The following is a 21,544-nucleotide window of genomic DNA, read 5'->3' on the forward strand; positions in this document are numbered from 1 at the left end:
AATGGGACCTAATTAAACTTAAAAGCTTCTGCACATCAAAGGAAACTATTAGCAAGGTGAAAAGGCAGCCTTCAGAATGGGAGAAAATAATAGCAAATGAAGCAACTGACAAACAACTAATCTCAAAAATATACAAGCAACTCCTACAGCTCAACTCCAGAAAAATAAATGACCCAATCAAAAAATGGGCCAAAGAACTAAATAGACATTTCTCCAAAGAAGACATACAGAGGGATAACAAACACATGAAAAGATGCTCAACATCACTCATTATCAGAGAAATGCAAATCAAAACCACTATGAGGTACCATTTCACACCAGTCAGAATGGCTTCGATCCAAAAGTCTACAAATAATAAATGCTGGAGAGGGTGTGGAGAAAAGGGAACCCTCGTACACTGTTGGTGGGAATGCAAACTAGTACAGCCACTATGGAGAACAGTGTGGAGATTCCTTAAAAAACTGGAAACAGAACTGCCTTATGATCCAGCAATCCCATTGCTGGGCATACACACTGAGGGACTATTTCTTAAAGGGAGAGTAAGGAAGCAAAATGGAATCAAAAGTCCCGTTTCCACCTTCATTCTCTCTAGCCTGTCTACAGTTTATATATACAAGCTGCTGAGAACTGGAGGATTTACTTACCGTGGGAATTATTCATTTATCCCAGGAAGTCAAAACATAAACGATGTATACATGAGGGCATGTGTACAAGTGAGAGTGTAAAGACACAAAGGTGTATCATTCAAGCTGGCACCTTGGGGAGTTTACACGTCGGAAACAGCATTTTCACATTATTCCTGTTACGATATGTTGATGAATTAATGCGAGTGGGTTGGAGAGAAGTCTATAACCACTAAAAAGTTAAATCCTTCAAGAAATGAAGCCCGGAGGTTAGAACTTGACTGAGACTTGTAGTTACAGAGTAAATTAATTGTTAATATGGGTGCAGACTCTTGCAGAGAGAATCCCCATGAACAGAGGAGCCTAGTGGGCTACAGTCCAGGGGATGGCAAAGAGTTAGACGTGAAGGAGCAACTAAGCACAGTACATGGGTGCAGGCATAAAATTCAATTTTATTCTCTTTTGCTACTAATGTTGATCACTTCTGTTAAGAATTTACACTTGGTAGTAGAATAATAAATATTTATTACCTACACAGATACTTGTATTATCATAATCTGTGCATATGGTTAGGTACAAAGAATCTGAAAAAGGGAATTCACGGTAGGAATAAATGTCAAAGGGACTCAAGAGAGGCTTGTGGCTGACAGAAAAGGATTGACTGTTATAGAGCTTAGAGTATTTGTGAGAGGTCCGTGTGCATACTTATCACTGTTTCAATCCATTTAAACCAGGGGAATTAAAACCATTACATAATATATAGTTATATATACATTACCAGTTTTTTTTTTTATTCTGTCCATTAAGAATCTTATAACAAAAGAGAATGGAAAAATAATTATTTTCAGATCTAGGGGCCACATTTTAAAGTACCATCGAATACTCCACACAATGCTAATAATTTTCTAGGGTATTACCCTAGGGGGAACAACAACAAAAAACTCATGTTGAGTAATTCATATCAGAGGCTGCTTTCCTAGGCATCATGTTTGATACTCATAAGATTTCAGTGCAGAGAGCAGAAGTGATACTATGTGACTTGTGAAGCAAGGTCATTAAAATACCATCTATTTCTCTCTGTGCCCTTCGGATGTTCACGTTCAGCCAAGCCATTATGCCACGGGGAAGCCAAGTGGCCACACAAATAGGCTATGTGAAGATGTTCCAACTAACACCCAGAGGAGCAAAAAAAAGATCAACTGCCAGATCTGGGAGTAAGTGAGGCTTCAGATGATACACTACACCCCCACACACCTAAAGTCACCCCATCCTTTGAGCCATCCCAGCTGAAGACACATGTAGCAAGAGATGAACTGTCCATACAGATTCATGCTCAAGATTCATGAGCAGAATACCTGGTGATTGCTATCTCAATAATAATCAGCATTTGGGAAGTTCTGTTATAAAACAACAGACCATTGGAACACAGGCATCTCTATCCATATTTTTATGAAGCTGACAATAGCAGCTCTTGGTTAATCCAATATCACATATGCAGAGTATGTCAGAACAAGATGAATATCAGGGTATACTAATCTCAAGTCTAGTATCCTTCCTTGGAGAAGGCAATGGCACCCCACTCCAGTACTCTTGCCTGGAAAATCCCACGGACGAAGGAGCCTGGTAGGCTGCAGTCCATGGGGTCGCTAGAGTCGGACACGACTGAACGACTTCACTTTCACTTTTCACTTTCGTGCACTGGAGAAGGAAATGGCAACCCACTCCAGTGTTCTTGCCTGCAGAATCCCAGGGACGGGTAGCCTGGTGGGCTGCTGTCTATGGGGTCCAACAGAGTCAGACACGACTGAAGTGACTCAGCAGCAGCAGTATCCTTCCTCTATACCCCAAATGGTCAATGAAGACAGCATCTTTTTTTGGCAATCAATACCTCACAAAATTGTGAGCTGTCCATTATGAATATTAACGTATCCAACTTTACTGACTCACTGAAATCTATGAGTGCTGTAAAAGTTAGATAATACACAGGCTATTTTAACCATATACATTAGTAATTCAAATATAATAAAGGTGAATCTACCAGAGATGATGAGAACAAGGCTAAGATTTAAAAAAAGATAAAAGCTAACATGTTATAACTTTTCAAAATTCAAAAAATGAATGTAAAATTCAACACATTTTTAAATATTAGTAATTAATATTTTAGTCATAGGTAAAATACTTTACCAAATGGCCAGCTTACAAGGCTTCACAATTTTAAGAAGTTTGAAAGACAGACTTCATTAAGGAAGATAGTGATTAGTACTTACTCCCTTTCTTTCCATAAGACTTTTTGGAAATCATCCAAATGCCCCTGCAAAGCTGAAATTTCAGGCATTTCATTCTCCAGAGGCAGATTTATTGCCTGCAGTCTTAATCCAGGTCTCACTGTACAATTTTCAGAAATGCCATTCTTGAATAAATCAGGACAGTCTAGACTGAGTTTCATCTCCTCACTTAATTTTAATGGGTCAATAATCAAACTCACTTCCTGAAAGAAAAAAAAAATACAAAACAATGGTTAGTGTTGAATTTTAAAACTAAATATATAGAAATCACGAAAAAAACATTTTTGAATGGAAATAAAATGTTATGATTCAACATCAAATTTTTATTTTCATTTATTCATCATTCTCTAATAGTGGTATATGGTCAAAGTTTAACTTATAATTTCTCAGGCTTTTTTTCCCTTTCTATGTCTTACCTTATTCTAATAAAACAAGTATCTCCACAGTGTTTTAAAAGTTTTCATTTACAATGAAATCTACATTATATCTACCATAAACCCTATACATTATGGAAAAGCTTAACATTTTAGATGGAATCATAGAACAGCAAGATATTATTTTTTTGTTTTAGAGGTAGAATTAAATAGAAAGGAGTAATAATATAAACAGTAAATAGTATAAACTATTTAAAGAGATAACATGAACTCGTAGTTTCCTTAAGCATGTTCTGTGGGTTGTTAATGAAAGAAAGTGAAAGTGAAAGTCATTTAGTCCAGTCCAACTCTTTGCAACCCCATGAACTATACAGTCCATGGAATTCTCCAGGCCAGAATACTAGAGTGGGTAGCCTTGCCCTTCTCCAGAGAACCTTCCCAACCCAGGGATCAAACCCAGGTCTCTTGCATTGCAGATGGATTCTTTTACCAGCTGAGCCAGAAGGGAAGCCCAGTATTTATCAAATTACAACAGGACCATGCAATCCCACTCCTGTGAATATACCCAGAGAAAAACATGCCCCAAATGATACATGCTCCCCAATGTTCATTGCAGCACGGTTTACAATAGCTAAGACATGGAAGCAACCTACGTGTTCCTTGACAGAGTCATGGATAAAGAAGATACATGTATACAAGGGAATATTACACAACCATTAAAAAGAATGAAATAATTCCATCTGCAGCAACATGGATCGACCTAGAGATTGTCAGGAAAAACAACACATGTATGACTGAATCACTTTGCTGTACAGTAGAAATTTACACAACACTGTAAATCAACTATAACTCAATAAAAAAAAATTTTTTTTAAAGAGGAGGAAATTTCGACAATAGACACATACAGAGGAAAACACGTGAAAACACAGGGAGAAGACGACTGTCTGTTAGCCAAGGAAGAAGGCCTCAGTGGAAGCCAGCCCTGCTAACACTTTGATCTCAGACTTCTAGCCTCTAGAATGGTGAGAAGATAATTCCTGTTTCTGAAAAGTCACCCAGTCTGTGGTCCTTTGTTCTAGCAGCCTAAACAACAAATCCAGTCACCACTGGCTTTGCTATCTCCCGCCCCTCCTTGTGAGTAGACACAGCATTCACATATGCACACAATCTCTGGATTCTTCTCCTGACCTTACTATTTGCGTTCTCCTTGGTGGGAAATTCTCTTTTTCCCAAACACTCTCTGATGGACTCACACGTTTTGGAACCAATTTGCAATGGGTCTCTCTGTGCACGGGCCACTTCGGGGAAACCAGGAAGCTTCCGGTCCTGGGTGGCCTCCGCCGGATGCGGCAAAGGCTGCTTCTTTTTCAGAGCACTCAACTCCTTCACGGCCATGTCTAACTTGATTCTGAGTTGCCTGCCTTCCTCCCTGGCGCTGTTCCTTTCGGCTCGAACTTTACTCCACTTTTCTCGCCAGTTAGCGGTGCAGTCCGACCACCACCGCATGGTCTTCTCCATCTGAGCGGCGCGGGCCTTGACCTCCTCCAGCTCCCGCAGGCGAAGCTCAGCGCGGATATCCCACTCGCTGGTACTCCAGGAGGGAGCACGGCCACTGCGGGCGGCAGGAGACTGCGGCCCGAGAGGAGACGGACAGGAGCTGCCAGGGTCCCCGCGGGCCGGGGCAGGTGCCGCCAGGTCGCACGGTGATCTAACGCACGACTGCTGCATCCCGAAGATGTGTGTTTCCTCGATTAACCGATGAATGGAATCTAAATTCATGTTTATCTTTTCAGGCCTAAGAAAAGACAGAGAACATAATTGCATTTGAATTTCCTCTGCAATGATAAGAGCAATACCTACCTAAAGTTGACGGAAACAAGGCATCTTTTCAATACTGCATGTTTTTCCTTCCTCTGTAACTAAAAATATAGAGGAATTCGTGCGTTCGTAATTATCCTCAAAGAAACAGAAATTGTTCCCATTTTATTTTGCTGAACAAATACAAATAAATACGCAGAGACCCAATTGGGGCTAGCGTGGGACATGAATAATTCATTTTAACAAATCCGGTCCTTTTCAGGTAATATTTATTGCAACACACATTGGCCATTAACTGCTCAATGGTCCCCTATTCCCTGCTAACTAAAGCACGATTTGTTCAAGTAGAAGGCAGAAGCTATTGATCTCTGGAAGGGTAAAACCCTATTTCATCCCAGGAGGGGCTAAATCATGAGTGGTCTAAGTCTTCCATGACAGACCCCCATTTAACTCTTAAAGCAACATATGACTTGGCTCTGGCTGATGAGATGTGAGGGGAAATCTGCGAGAAAAATGTGAAAATATGAGAATGAGAACGCTTTCCTTCTGCCTTCTTCCTACCTGAACAAAGTCATGATCTAGAAAGACAGCAAGTGTAAAAGCTGTCCTGTAATGTTAAAAATGGTGGAACAGGAGAGACAGTACCTGATGTAATGATGGCGCTGCAGTGTGGAACATAGACGCCATGCCTCTAGTCTCCTTGCTACGTGAGAACGATTACCCATATTTATTTAAGCTATGATGAGTTTTCTGTTACTTGCAGTCATAATGACGTCTAACTGATATATGAATTAATTTCCTACCATGGCTCATATCATTAGAAGTTCAAAAAATAAAATATTATGAGTAAGATGTAGTCTTTGTGCTTAAAGACTTTATAGTCTAAATTTACAATACATAATATGCCCATAAAAATATTTTTAATCAAATTTAGTATTACATTATGTGTCAAATCAATGTTATCTTCCTAGGGTGTTTACAGGGTCCTCTAAGGAACACTGCTAAAGAAATGATGGGCTGTTCTCCAGAAATTTAGAGGCTTCACAGATGACACTGAACACAGTCTCAGCAATTTAAAAGGGAATTAAAAACAGTTTCAAGTATAAATAGCAAAGACAAATTAATTGGTAAATGCAAACCTTTCTTATGAGTATGTACACCCATTACCTTATTCAATATAGCAACATAGCCACGTTGAGGATTTAGCAAGTGGAACGTTTTCTTTAAAATAAATGCTCAGAACATGCAGGTTAATTTACAAACTCATAAAGTTCTGTGTTTGTATAAGATTACCCATTTTTATTATCAAAGATTTTTCTGGTGTAAATAGTCTTAGATAACATTTCATATTCATGACATTAGTTACTCCCTTTTTCATCTCCTTTTATATAGTTACAGATCATAAACTGCCTTTTTATGAACCATCTATTTAATCAACTGAAGGGGTTTCATTATCTCAATTAAGTTACAAAATAAACTTTGATTCACTGGAAAAAACAGACAATATAATATTAAATGCATATTACTTTCAGTTGTAGTAAAAAAAAAAAACACACACACACACACATTTTAATAAGTATTCTGTAGAGATGCCAAACCAATTCACTCCTTATCATAGTATTTATGATAATATAAATTCATGGTAAATATTTTTGTTAGTATTAGTATATGTCCAATCATATTTGAATTAGTGCTGACTTGGAGTAAATGTTCCTTTCATTCACTGTAATTCAGAGACAATGGTAATATAACTGACCGAGCTTCTTGGACCTTTAGTAAACCAAGATCAATATTAAAAAACAAAAAACAAAAAGAACTCTTAATTACAAGTATGTACTGTGCCATGCTCACTCACTCAGTTGTGTCCGATTCTTTGCAACACCATGGACTGTAGCCCACCAGGCTCCTCTGATTCTCCAGGCAAGAATACTGGAGTGGGTTCCCGTTTCCTTCTCCAGGGGATCTTCCTGACCCTGAGACTGTGTCCTGTTTCTCCTGCATTGGCAGGTGGATTCTTTACCACTGAACCACCTTGGTATCTGTGTATGTATATATATATATATGTGTGTGTATATATATATATTTATACATATAAATAATGCTGTATTTCTTTTGGTAGAAATTTCCAAATGAAGACAGAAAATTTATTTCAACATATTAAAGTTAACAGTACTATTTAAAAAAATAAATCAGTATCATAAAATTGTAATGTCCTTAAAATGTCTCATTAACTTTTATCTCACTAGTTTTTTGATGACTTGATAATTGGATTCTGGTACATGGAGATCTTACCTGTCAGTTAACTATGTATTTTTTCACATCTGACTAAACAAAATAGAGTGGGATTTAATTATTCAGCCCTTCAACTTGAACAATATTTCCTATCCTAAAGTGTTTCTCAAGCAAGTTTAAGTGGAGATATGTAATCCTTATGCATATTTATTAAAGCATTTATTTTTCTCTGTACATGTGTACCTAATGTTCACGTTTTATTTCAGATGACTATGAAAGCACTTGTCAGTGTTTGTAGCACAGAGCCTTTGATATATGGGAAAATATTCTAATGCTTTTGAATCTGGTTTCTTATATTGATTTTTGCATAGTTTTTAACCACACACACACAAAAAAGGAGTGGGGAACACCAGGAAACTCTTGGAGGTGATGGACATGTTTATTATCTTGAAAATGATGCTTTCATGAGTGCACACATAGGGCCAAGCTCATCAAATTGTGTACAGTAAACACATGCAGTATTCTATACCAGTGACACCTCAATAAAGCTGTTTTCAAAACTATCAGGCTGCCATGATTACTGCAAGGAGTTTTGAATGCAGTATATAGCCATATTAATAAACTTTGACGGGCCCACAATGTATAGAGTATATTACTAAATGCATTATTTCTTGCCCACAAGGAGTTTTATGTATGAGACATTGGACTCCAGAGTCTATTGGTGCGAGTTCTGACTGTCATTTTCTAGGTAGGTGATCGTGTACAAATCACAAATTGCCTTTGACTCATATCCTTATTTGTAAAGGAAACCAGAATTATCATGTGCCTTGTTGAGTTCTTGTGACTACTAAATGGGAAACTGCATACCGATTGGCTAGCCCAGGCAAGGTGACTGTTATCCTCAGTGCTACACAAGTCACTCGTATGTCACCGTGGACAGTTGTACTATTTAATTTTTTCAGTTTCTTTCCTGTTTTGGTTTAGTTTAGAAAAAGATAATTGGCCACATTGTGCAGCATTCAGGATCTTAGTTCCCCCACCATGGATCAAACCCATGGCCCTAGTACTGGAAGCAAGGGGCCTTAACCACTGGACTGCCAAGCAAATCCCCTCCTTCCCTCTCTTTTGAAAGAGAAAAGTGAAAGTCACTCAGTCGTGTCTGACTCTTTGTGAGTCCATGGACTGTAGTCCATGGGAGTCTCCAGGCCAGAATACTGGAGCAGGTAGCCTTCTCTTCTCCAAGGGATCTTCCCAACCCAGGGATCAAACCCAGATCTCCCACACTGCAGGTGAAAAGCTGTGCTTAAAGATTAGGGATAGTAACAGATAAATGTGTGATTTATAAAAAAGGTCTGAATATCATGGAATAAGGGGGTATAATCTCAATTTTTATAACATGAATATTATTCAGTGAAATGTTCAGTACTATAATTATCTCTATCCCAGATATGAAGAAACTAGGGCTGAGGGTCCTGATGCAGGTCAGACTTGGTCCCAGTCCAAGTCAGACACTCAGGAGTCAACCCACAGAAAAACGTATGGTTATCCAAGTGAAAAGAGAGCCGGGGAGAAATAAATTAGGAGTATGGGATTAGCAATACAAACCACTATACATAAAACAGATAAACAACCAAAACTTATTGTATAACACAGGGAACAATTGAATATTTTATAACAATGTATAGTGGAAAATAATCTGAAAAAAATACATGTGTATACATATAACTGCTTCCCTTGTGGCTCAGACGGTAAAGCGTCTGCCTACAATGTGGGAGACCCGGGTTCTATCCCTGGGTCAGGAAGTTCCCCTGGAGAAGGAAATGGCAACCCACTCCAGTATTCTTGCCTGGAAAAATCCCATGGACGGAGGAGCCCAGTAGGCTACAGTCCATGGGGTTGCAAAGACTCGGACACGACTGAGTGACTTCACTTCTATACATATGACTAAATCACTTTGCTGTGTACCTAAAACTAACTCAATATTATAAATCAGCTATACTTTATTAAGGAAAAAATTAAAGAAAAATGAAAGATAAAAAGAGAAGAGGTCAGTCCATTTGGGGAATTAAGGAATTTTGAATCCAGGGCCAATGCCTTTCCATATCCACTCTGGTGAGATCCTCTTTTAGGTTAATTCATAAACACGTTGGGCAGAGTTCCATTCTGGATATTTTTATGCTCAGATAGCTCCCATTAAACCATCCTACAAGTAGTCGGCTGATCCTTATGTTGTGTTTCGAGTGAATTCATTCTCCTCCTCATTGCTTAAAGGAGCTGCAAGGTCTGGCCTCGTCCACTGCTCTGTGCTTCTGCCACCCTCGTGTGTCTGTTCCTTGCACAAACCTCGCCTCAGTGATCTCCTCTGTGGAACCCAATTACTAGGCAGGAGCCCAGTCCCCTCTCCCCACATGCCCACCACCCCATCCCTCAACTAGCAGCTCATAGGCCTATGCTTGCCTCTCTCCCATCCCTTGAGACCCTACATCTGAGGTCCTCCCTTTGGCCTCCTCCGTGATAGTGACATGTCTTCTGCCATCTTGGGATCTTGCTAATTACCAACACCAACCAATCAAGCTAACCATCACAAATTTTAGCTCTCTTTGAAAGAAATGAGCAGTGTATTGTGATTTAACACACACCTACGTACTGAAAAAAGTCTGTCTCATACGATGTCTTATGTTATCAGAAGAATGAGGTTGACCAGAAATAAAAGCATTTTTGGCAGAAGTTACTTTATCAGAGCAGACAAAACCACGTCCAAAGAGATTTTTGTTTTATTGTTTATACTTATTGCTTTCCATTAACCTATAGGAAATGAATTCTAAATGAAACCTGTCTTGGGTTTTTTTTTTTCCTAAGAAGTATAGGATCTCTAATGCACATGCGATAATGTTAACAAAAGCCATAAACAAGGAGAAAATAGATTGATTCAGATACTAAAGATAATGCTAAGGAACATTTGTTGCTATATACATGATGCCATTCACTGTGATAAAAAGAGAAAAAGAAGAACCAGTTTTTAATATTCAGGAAAGTAAAACATCATATTGCACTATAAAATGTGGCCTGTTAAACATGCACAAGTGATTAGCACAAAAACCTATGCAATTTGTACGGGTCAAAGCAGAAAAATACAATATATTTTTAGGAGTGTTTTGCAAGAGAACACTAAATATTAAATGTGAAGACTGCAGTTGTGATAGTGAGGTAAATGAAATAATTACAGTGAATGACAATATAACATCATATCAATATAGATCAAGTGTTGACCACAATATTTTTTAAAAATCCATACACAGTGTCAAATTATCCATACACATAGAAATTATATGTCAAATATAACATCACATCAATATAGATCAAGTGTTGACCACAATGTTTTTTAAAAATCCATACACAGTGTCAAATTATACAAATTATACACAAGTCTACATTTGTTGATGTGAATTCAAGATTTTAGAATCATATAGAAGCAGGAAATACTTGCACAAAGAAGACAACTAAATAATATAAAATAAATATGTACAGATTGCCTATAAAGCTTACTTTATTTTCTAAAATCAGTATAGCATAAAATAAGCACAAATGTAAACATTTTAAAACATGTATATATATGTTTTCCAAAAGTCATTATTGAATTTAAATTTCATTATCTGATAAAATAGAAATCATCTTTATTTTAAAGAATTGGAACTCAAGTGATAAGCCCTGTCTTTTCTTAGCCAACTATTCATTGCTTCCTATCTAACTTCTTATATTCCTTAGAATTGTTGAAGCCATGTATCAATGTTTGATATCAATGAGATATTTTTTCTTTAGGTTTTCAGGAAAAATTATTTGAGAAAAATAATGTTTCTAAGATAATGCTCCATGATAAAAAATTAACCTCATTTCTTATAAAATAAATTATTTCAGAATAATCTCTCCACATAGCATCTTGATATTATTGTTACCATTTCCAGACAATATCAGTGTTTTCCACATTTTTAGAGGCTAAAAAGAGAATTACTGTTACACATTAAAAGATAACCTTTTGGGTCACAGGTAAACTTATCAGTCTTACTTCTTTGGAATGTGATTGTAGACATAAAGAAAGATCCAAAATCCACAATCCACTTTATAAAGTACCAAGGAATCATTTGTAATGAGTCTTGGAAAAATAAAATTTCTGGGGTTTGGCAGGCTGATCACCTAGAAGTTTTTATAGTGGTCTGCCTGCCAAGCACAAATTTAGGTTCAGATAATTTAGAATTTCTTGGAGGATAGAGCATAATTTAACTACTCTTCTGTAGTACCGGGGACATCAATCAGGTTCAAGAAAGTTCTGGTTTAAAATATTTATGAAATGTCTCACCTGTAAACAAATATTAAGATAGAAAGATATTTTATCTAAGATTTGAGCTTATAGCTTAAGTATATTTCTTCTAACAATACATATAAAATCTATGCTACTTACTATTTATTTGTATGGAAGCCTGACACTTGTTGAATTTCTTAGCATTTTTTTAGTATTTACGCTTATTTCAAGGTTTCAGCGAAGGAAACCACAAACTACCCCAATTTTCTCATGTAATCTAATCCAATTTAATAGTGCCAACTAAATAAGCCAAAATATCCGTTGAGATTTTGAGCCAAAAACTGAAATTAGTATTAGCCGCAGTAGAGCTAGAGAGCCCAGTCGAATTTATTTTCATGTAAGAATAATCTTGCCACAATATCCAGATGTCTCCAGGTGGCTAACAGGATGCACATTTTACTGGAAAGAACAGCAAAAACCTGGTCATGTCAAAGATACTACCACCTTCTAAAGGTGAGCAGGTGACACTGAATCTGGAATTTACATTGTGGTGGACATGAGTTTGAGCAAACTCCAGGGCCTCCTGCCCAGTGAAGGACAGGAAAGCCTGGCATGCTGCCGTCCATGGAATTGCAAACAGTCAGACACAACTAAGCAACTCAACAACGGCAACAATGTTTATACCATTTTGTGTAACTTCATAGACGTTAAATAGTGTAGAGGACTATAAGGCTGTGTCTATAAATATTAGTTAGAAAATTAAAATAAAATCCAGAAGAGCATATACCCAACAACTCAAAATTCTAATTATTAAGTCATAACGTGAGAGCAAATGAACCAATGAAATAACTCCTATCAGTTTCATGACAAGCCAAGGGGTACTGGGAGGACCTATGACTTCCTGTTTTGTGTGTGTGTGTGTTTTTTTTTCTGTTTGTTCTTTATTTAAAAGCTATTCCTTTGTTAAAATTGTTTTAATAATCTAAATTGTTAAATTTCCTTTAATATAGAATTCATCAATATTTTCCAATAGTTATGTTCCTTTTGCGGTGAATAAGACCACAAACCATCCCAATTTTGCTAAGCATTTCCTAAGAAAAATTCCTAAGCCATTTATGTCATTCCCATTTGCTCTTAAAGAATGTGTGTGGTTAAGTCAGAAATTCTTCATGGATCTGGTTACCACTTTGTCGTGAACAAGAGAAAGGTCTTCTCATGTCAGTAAGATTTAGCATTTTCTCACACCCATTTGATGGAATGTGTGTAGCTGCCAAATTGCTCTGCATCAGCTGACCAGCAAGTTTTCACAGGCTTAACAATGAAATTTGGAGAATATAACCCAAATGGCTGTCATATTTACTTTTGAAATGCAGTGATAAAAATTTTTAATAAAAATATTTATTCTTAGTCTGTTCATCACTCAGTCATGCCCAACTCTTTGTGACCCCTGTTCAATTTTCCCGAGTATATTCTTTACATTGATAATCCAAATTGACTAAAATATCACTTCAAAAAGCCAAGAGGAAAAATTGAAATCAGAAGCAGAAATGTCCTAATGTATCTGCATATTTGTGAGCTATATCTATACATGATATTCCCAAATACTTTGTTTCATTCACCCTATTTCTTACTAAGGGCTTCCCGGGTGACTTACTGGTAAAGAATCCACCTGCAGTGCAGGAAATGCAGTAGATGCAGGTTCGATCCCTGGGTCAGAAAGATCCCCTGGAGGAGGGCATGGCAACCCACTCCAGTATTCTTAACTGGAGGATCCATGGAGAGAGAAGCTTGGCAGGCTACAGTCCGTAAGACCGCAGAGTCGAACCCGACTGAAGTGACCGAGCATACACGCACACACTTCTTACTAAAGCAAAACAATATTTACGCAAAGGCTTGCATGATATTGTTCGTGAGGCTCTATTTCTTAAACATGATCTGGAATTTAATTTTCAGTGTGACGATCTGTGACCATATTGGTGGCAGAGATTAAAATTTGCCCTTTTGAATGTTCAAACAAAACGTCTTATGAAGTCCAACTCAAGGAAATCACAATACTATCAATTTGTCTTATGCTATAGGGAGCATACAGGAGAGATGGCACAAGATTAAGTTCTATTCTGGACAAGAGAAAGACCAGACCAATGGCACCCCACTCTAGTACTCTTGCCTGGAAAACCCCATGGATGGAGGAGCCTGGTGGGCTGCAGTCCATGGGGTCACTAAGGGTCAGACACGACTGAGTGACTTCACTTTCACTTTTCACTTTCATGCATTGGAGAAGGAAATGGCACCCCACTCCAGTGTTCTTGTATGGAAAATTCCATGGGCAGAGAAGTCTGGTGGGCTACAGTCCATGGGGCCACAAAGAGTAGGACACAACTGAGCACAATTTATTTATTCAGTATAATTATTAGACAGTGCCATGATAAAATGTAGAAAGAAAGTTTAGTTGCTCAGTCATGTCTGACTCTTTGTGACCCCATGAACTGTAGCCCACCAGGCTCCTCCATCCACAGGATTTTCCAGGCAAGAGTACTGGAGTGGGTTGCCATTTCCTTCTGCAGAGGATCCTCCCAACCCAGGGTTTGAACCTGGGTCTCCCACATTGTGTGCAGACGCTTTACTGACTGAGCCACCAGGGAAGTCAAATAAAATACACTTAAGTTCAGCTAAGGGGTAGTAGACAATTCTGCCAATAATTACCACAGTAAAGGTGGTATATTGGGGGCTTCTTAGGTGGCTCAGCAGTAAAGAATCCACCTGCCAATGCAGGAAACACAGATTTGATCCCTGGCTCAGTAAGAGCACTTGGAGAAGGAAAAGACAACCCACTTTAGTATTCTTGCCTGAGAAATCCCAGGCAAGGGAGGAGCCTTGCAGGCTACAGTCCATAGCATCGCAAAAGAGTCGAACATGACTTATCCACTAAACAACAACAAAGATGGTATATTAGTTTTCTGTTGCTCTTGTGACAAATTACCACAAACTTAATGCCTGAAAAACAACGCAAACTTATTATCTTACATTTCTAAAGTTCAGAAGCCTGAAATTAATCTCTCTAGCTAAAAATTTCCATCCCTGTTGGATCATTCCCTTTCACACACTAATTGCATCCTTACCACCTTCCTCACCAAGTAAGTGTCCTATTTCTGTATCCCCAGGACCAAAGAGACAATTATCACATGTGTTTGTTTCCACTCTTCATTTCCTCACATCCCGTTTCCTCACCTACCCATTTCAACTGGAAATCTGTACACACTACTCCATAGAAATCCCACTTGTCAAGATCACAATGGCCAAGTCAGATACTCATCTTTTCCCTTGCCTAATGTGACTTCAGTAACTTTCAAAGCAATTGAAAATTCCTTGCTTTTTAAACACATGTGTCTTTTGTTCTCCTTATCACCACCTTCTTCTGATTATTCAGCACTTCCTCCCACTTGTTCTCCTTTGTTTCTCCCTGCTGCTCCTCCCTAACCCACTCCAGTGTTCTTGCCTGGAGAATCCCAGGGACAGGGGTGGGTTGCAGTCTACGGGGTCGCACAGAGTCGGACACGACTGAAGCGACTTAGCAGCAGCAGCCCCAGCAGCTGCTCCTCCCTGCATAGTGGAGAGTCAAAGCTTGATGACACTAAAGAGAACGCCTTTGCCATTGACCATCAAATTCCTAACTCTAATTGCTCCATTTCACCTGAGCTCTAGACTAATGCAGTGCAAAATTTTCTCTGTATCTCTACTTGGTGTCTAATTGGGAATCTCTATCTCAACCTTAACATTGACCAAACTGGACTTTTGAGCCCCAGCCCTCTGCAAATTTGGGGGTTTTCCCCTTATTAACATCACAGTAGGGCCTGCCTGGTGGCTCCGAGGGAAAGAATCCGCCAGCAGTGCAAGAGTCACAGGAGATGCAGCTTCAATCTCTGGGTCAGGAAGATCCCTTGGAGGAGGGCATGGCAATCTACCCCAGTATTCTTGTCTGGAGAATCCCTTGGACAGAGAAGTTTGGTGGGCGAGAGTGTGTGGGGTCGCAAAGAGTAGGACACGACTGAAGGGACTTAGCACTTATGCACACGAGTGTCACAGTAAATGGTACCACCATCCATCCAACAGCTCAAGTCAAAAACCTAGTTTCTCTCCGACCCACACGTTGTCAGCAAGTTCTATTGTCTTGTTCCTTCAAATTATTTCCTAGATCCAAGCACTTCTTTCCACCTTTGCTGCCTCTGTCTTATGAAAACAATCACCCCCCTCTCTCAACATTGCTACTATTGAAATGTCTGCTAACATTTTATCTAGCTGGTATGCCGCAGCCAAAGAATCCTTTAAAATTTTTAAGTATAAATGTATAACTCTTTAATTAAAACTTACCATTGCCTCCTTATAGCAATTAGAATAAATGAAAACATTTAATCACAGTCTCAGTTTCACATGATCTGGCTCCAGCCTCCCTCTCAAACCTCAATTTCTACCACTTTCTTCACTTTCCTTTCTTGATCCGGTTAAGCTGACCTTCTTCCTCATCCTTAAAGAGACCTTGCTCATTCCTGCCTTTGAACCTGTGAGTGGAATGTTTTTCCCTAAATCCTTGGATCTCAATATGTGCTGCACTGAGCATTTAAAATTTTAAAGGCATTGAAGCTATATATATATATATATATATATACACATGTATACATGTTATACATATATATAGTAAAATGATTTTAAAAACACCTCTAATGTATGTTTTGCATGATGCTTATGGAAGTTCTGTTCAGCAGGTATGAGTGCCTTGACCAATCAAAAAACCTGATATGTCTAAGACACAGGACTTAATCGAGATCTTTCATCTCAAAGTTGAGCACTATTGCCATTGTATTGAATCGTTTCTTTCACAAACGTTCAGGATAAATATCAGCACCCGACCCAAACACCACAGCAAAAGTGTGTGATCTCATTGCCTCTTAATTTAAGAAAACTTAGGGCTTTGGGGAAGAATTTAGTTTCAACCCATTGAACCATCCACAAGGCTACAGTCCTTAGCAGCCAATATCACTTTCTACGTTACTTGTAACAGAAAGATCTAAATACCAGGAGGACTGTTTGAAGAAGAAAGCTGGGTCATGAACACTCCAAGCCCTGTTCTCACAGCCTAAGTCTCAAAATAAGATTATCTTTTGGAGCTCAGATATCTGCCATCAAAGTAGCTTTAAATTGCTTGTTCAAAAGAAGAAAATTAAGGTATTTAGTCCTCAATACCCTTAAGGTGCTTTTACAAGCCACCTCCAAAAATATATACCATATATGTGAGTGTTTATGTATATACATGTGTACATGTGTTCGTATACATGTATGTATACACACGTATGTACATGTATATACAATGTACCTTTGCATATCTATACATACAGAAAGCACATATTTTAACTGCCTTGTGCATGATTTTAATAGTGGTATTTAGGAGCTTGGACTATAATTTTGTGTGTATTTAGGAATGTCAACAGTCCTTGGAGAAAATGATTCTTTCATGACAGATCACTTTTCTGTTTAATATATTTTAGCTATGATTATACAGGGGCAAAGACTTAAGGGAAAATCATAGTTACTTTCAGTATATTTTGGATAGTAATTTCTGTTTCACTATTGTTTCCGAGGTTTATTTCACATGCTTATAAAGTCTTTTTCAGATTCAAAAAATATAAGGCATCTGCAGAATCTGCAGAGACTATCAAACTCTCAGTAAATGTTCACTATAAGACCATAAATTAATAATCACTAATATACACTAAGATTATATTTTACATCCAAATCCTACATGTTTACTAAGCACAGTTTATGCTATGATAGAAAAGACCAGGGCCTATTTGAAAAGAGTAGACTTTTAAAAATTACTTGACAGATCTGGTTAAATAGAGGCAGATGTGCAGTTGAGATAGTTTGCTGAACATTCATTTCTGTTAAATAGTAAGTGATAAGACACAAAATTATTTTAAGAATTAACAAGAAAACTAACAAATTTCAAAAGTCAAGTACAATTTAAGATTAAGAAAATTTACTGACTCTGAATTAACATTAACCAGAATTGTTTTCAATGTCTTTCAATGCCACTGTTTATCTTCAACTCTCTATTTATGGCATTTAGATTCAAAATGAGAAAAATTCTTGGCATGGTACAGAATCTGCACATTATTGATGTATGTTGAAATCCAAATTGAAAATTTTTGGTTTCTGACTTAGTCTAATCTTGCCAAAAGATCCTTGAAAGAAGTAGTTCAAGAGAATTCTCAGACATCAAATATAATAAAGAAAAGAGAAAAGAAGTCTAACATATTAAATTATAACATGTGGATGGAATTTCCTTTAAATTACTCATGAGTCTAAACCTTAAGGGAAAAGAATTTTTTAAAAAATACTTTTGAGGTTTCCATAACACAAAACATTTGAAAGTTAGACAGGGAATTCAACTACCCTAAAGACAGGAGAGATTTCCACTCTAATATTCAGTAAACTGAACCTTATTGCCTAGTATTTTGAAATATCTGTACTTTACAATTAAAATGTCAATCCTTATTATGTGACTTTGTAGTAAATATTAATGACTATGTTAGTTGAGAGGCTTCTATTTGTTATTTGCTTTTACATTCTGGAGCCAGAAAAACTAAGAAATCAAGAGAAAATGCAAAATAAGGAAGGTATATACTTTGTTTATATTTGAATTTTTATTGAGATAATTGTAAATTCATGTAGAGCTAAAGAAACAATACCAAGATAACCCATGTACTTGTGAACTAATTTTACCTACTGATGACATCTTCCAAAACCATGTGCAATGTCCCAACCAAGATATTGAAATCAAAACAATTCACTGATCTTATTCAGATTTTCTCAATTTAGCTTGTACCCATTTGGAAATCAACCCTGAATATTTATTGGAAAGACTGTTGCTGAAGCTGAAGCTCCAATACTTTGGCCACCTGATGCGAAGAGCCTACTCATTAGAAAAGACCTTTATGCTGGAAAAGATTGAAGGCAAAAGGAGAAGGGGTCAGCAGAGGATGAGATGGTTAGATAGAATCATCAACTCAATGAACATGAATCTGAGAAAACTCTGGGAGATTGTGAAGAACTGAGGAGACTGGTGTGCTGCAGTCCATGGAGTTGCAAAGATATGGACATGACTTAGCAACTAAACAACAATTTTGTTTGTCTGTGTGTTTTTTCTAAACAATTTTATCACATATATGGTTTGTGTATCCACTCAAGACACAACGTACCATCTTCATGTCCTTCACCCTGTCCCCAATCCTTGTAAACCACTAAATTATTTCCACTTCTAAATGTTCTCATTTCTAGAAAATAGAGAAATTAAGGAAAAAATTCCATTCACCATTGCAATGAAAAGAATAAAATACTTAGGAATATATCTACCTAAAGAAACAAAAGATCTATATATAGAAAACTATAAAACACTTGTGAAAGAAATCAAAGAGGACACTAATAGATGGAGAAATATACCATGTTCATGGATTGGAAGAATCAATAGAGTGAAAATGAATATACTACCCAAAGCAATCTATAGATTCAATGCAATCCCTATCAAACTACCAACGGTATTTTTCACAGAGCTAGAACAAATAATTTCAAAATTTGTATGGAAATACAAAAAACCTCGAATAGCCAAAGCAATCTTGAGAAAGAAGAATGGAACTGGAGGAATCAACCTGCCTGACTTCAGGCTCTACTACAAAGCCACAGTCATCAAGACAGTATGGTACTGGCACAAAGACAGAAATATAGATCAATGGAACAAAATAGAAAGCCCAGAGATAAATCCACGCACCTATGGACACCTTACCTTTGACAAAGAAGGCAAGAATATACAATGGAGAAAAGACAATCTCTTTAACAAGTGGTGCTGGGAAAACTGGTCAACCACTTGTAAAAGAATGAAACTAGAACACTTTCTAACACCATACACAAAAATAAACTCAAAATGGATTAAAGATCTAAACATAAGACCAGAAACTATAAAACTCCTAGAGGAGAACATAGGCAAAACACTCTATGACATAAATCACAGCAGGATCCTCTATGATCCACCTCCCAGAATATTGGAAATAAAAGCAAAAATAAACAAATGGGACCTAATTAAATTAAAACCTTCTGCACAACAAAGGAAACTATAAGCAAGGTGAAAAGACAGCCTTCAGAATGGGAGAAAATAATAGCAAGTGAAGCAACTGACAAACAACTAATCTCAAAAATATACAAGCAACTCCTGCAGCTCAACTCCAGAAAAATAAACGACCCAATCAAAAAATGGGCCAAAGACCTAAACAGACATTTCTCCGAAGAAGACATACAGATGGCTAACAAACACATGAAAAGATGCTCAACATCACTCATTATCAGAGAAATGCAAATCAAAACCACAATGAGGTACCATCTCACGCAGGTCAGAATGGCTGCTACCCAAAAGTCTACAAGCAATAAATGCTGGAGAGGGTGTGGAGAAAAGGGAACCCTCTTACACTGTTGGTGGAAATACAAACTAGTACAGCCACTATGGAGAACAGTGTGGAGATTCCTTAAAAAATTGGAAATAGAACTGCCATACAAACCAGCAATCCCACTGCTGGGCATACACACTGAGGAAACCAGAATTGAAAGAGACACGTGTACCCCAATGTTCATCACAGCACTGTTTATAATAGCCAGGACATGGAAGCAACCTAGATGTCCATCAGCAGACAAATGGATAAGAAAGCTGTGGTACATATACACAATGGAGGATTGCTAAGTCACTTCAGTCGTGTCCGACTCTGTGCAACCCCATAGACGGCAGCCCACCAGGCTCCCCCATCCCTGGGATTCTCCAGGCAAGAATACTGGAGTGGGTTGCCGTTTCCTTCTCCAATGCATGAAAGTGAAAAGTGAAAGTGAAATCGCTCAGTCGTGTCCGACTCTTAGTGATCCCATGGACTGCAGCCCACCTGGCTCCTCCATCCATGGGATTTTCCAGGCAAGAGTACTGGAGTGGGGTGCCATTGCCTTCTCCCAATGGAGGATTACTCAGCCATTAAAAAGAACACATTTGAATCAGTTCTAATGAGGTGGATGAAACTGGAGCCTATTATACAGAGTGAAGTAAGCCAGAAAGAAAAACACCAATACAGTATGCTAACGCATATCTATGGAATTTAGAAAGATGGTAACAATAACCCTGTATGAGAGACAGCAAAAGAGACACAGATGTATAGAACAGTCTTTTGGACTCTGTGGGAGAGGGTGAGGGTGGGATGATTTGGGAAAATGGCATTGAAACATGTATAATATCATATGTGAAATGAATCACCAGTCCAGGTTCGATGCATGATACAGGATGCTTGGGGCTGGTGCACTGGGATGACCCAGAGGGATGGGATGGGGAGGGAGGTGGGGAGGGTGTGGGGTTCAGGATGGGAAACACATGTACACCTGTGGTGGATTCATGTTGATGTATGGCAAAACCAATACAATATTGTAAAGTAATTAGACTCCAATTAAAATAAATACATATTAAAAAACAAAAAAAAATAAATACAAATAAATGTTCTCATTTCTAAAAGTTTCTCATCACCAAAACATTATGAAAGTTTAAGAATGCATCATACAATCTTTAGAGACTGACAGTTTCACTCATTTACTCTGTGCAATAGTCTATAAATTCTCCAAGTTGCTGTAAGTGTGCATACTCTGGGTTTGGGTTTTTGCCTGTTTTTATTGCTGAGGAGTATCCCATGGTAAGTATGGGCCACTGTTTGTTTAGCCTGCTGACCTATGAAAGACATCTGAGCTGTGTTCAGTTTTTGGTTATTAGAGACAAAGCAGCTATAAACATTGATATACATAGTTTTGTAAGAACATAAATTTTCATTTCTCTAGTATAAATGGCCA

General features: G+C 37.8%; 1 protein-coding gene across 2 annotated transcripts in view; it reads right to left on the minus strand.

The window, feature by feature from the left end:
• The window catches only part of CCDC102B (coiled-coil domain containing 102B), a 278,967-nt gene that overhangs the window by 232,455 nt on the left and 24,968 nt on the right, over window positions 1–21,544 (minus strand). For both annotated transcript variants that reach the window (XM_061399557.1, XM_061399556.1), the window contains exons 2-3: window positions 4,471–5,077; window positions 2,891–3,111 (exon numbers count right to left, since the gene is read on the minus strand). In XM_061399557.1, coding sequence (XP_061255541.1) covers window positions 2,891–3,111; window positions 4,471–5,061 — 812 coding nt within the window. In that variant the 5' untranslated portion in view covers window positions 5,062–5,077. The remainder of the gene's footprint in view (window positions 1–2,890; window positions 3,112–4,470; window positions 5,078–21,544) is intronic.

Source organism: Bos javanicus, chromosome 24 (assembly GCF_032452875.1).
Source record: "Bos javanicus breed banteng chromosome 24, ARS-OSU_banteng_1.0, whole genome shotgun sequence".
NCBI classification, from domain to species: Eukaryota; Metazoa; Chordata; class Mammalia; order Artiodactyla; family Bovidae; genus Bos; species Bos javanicus.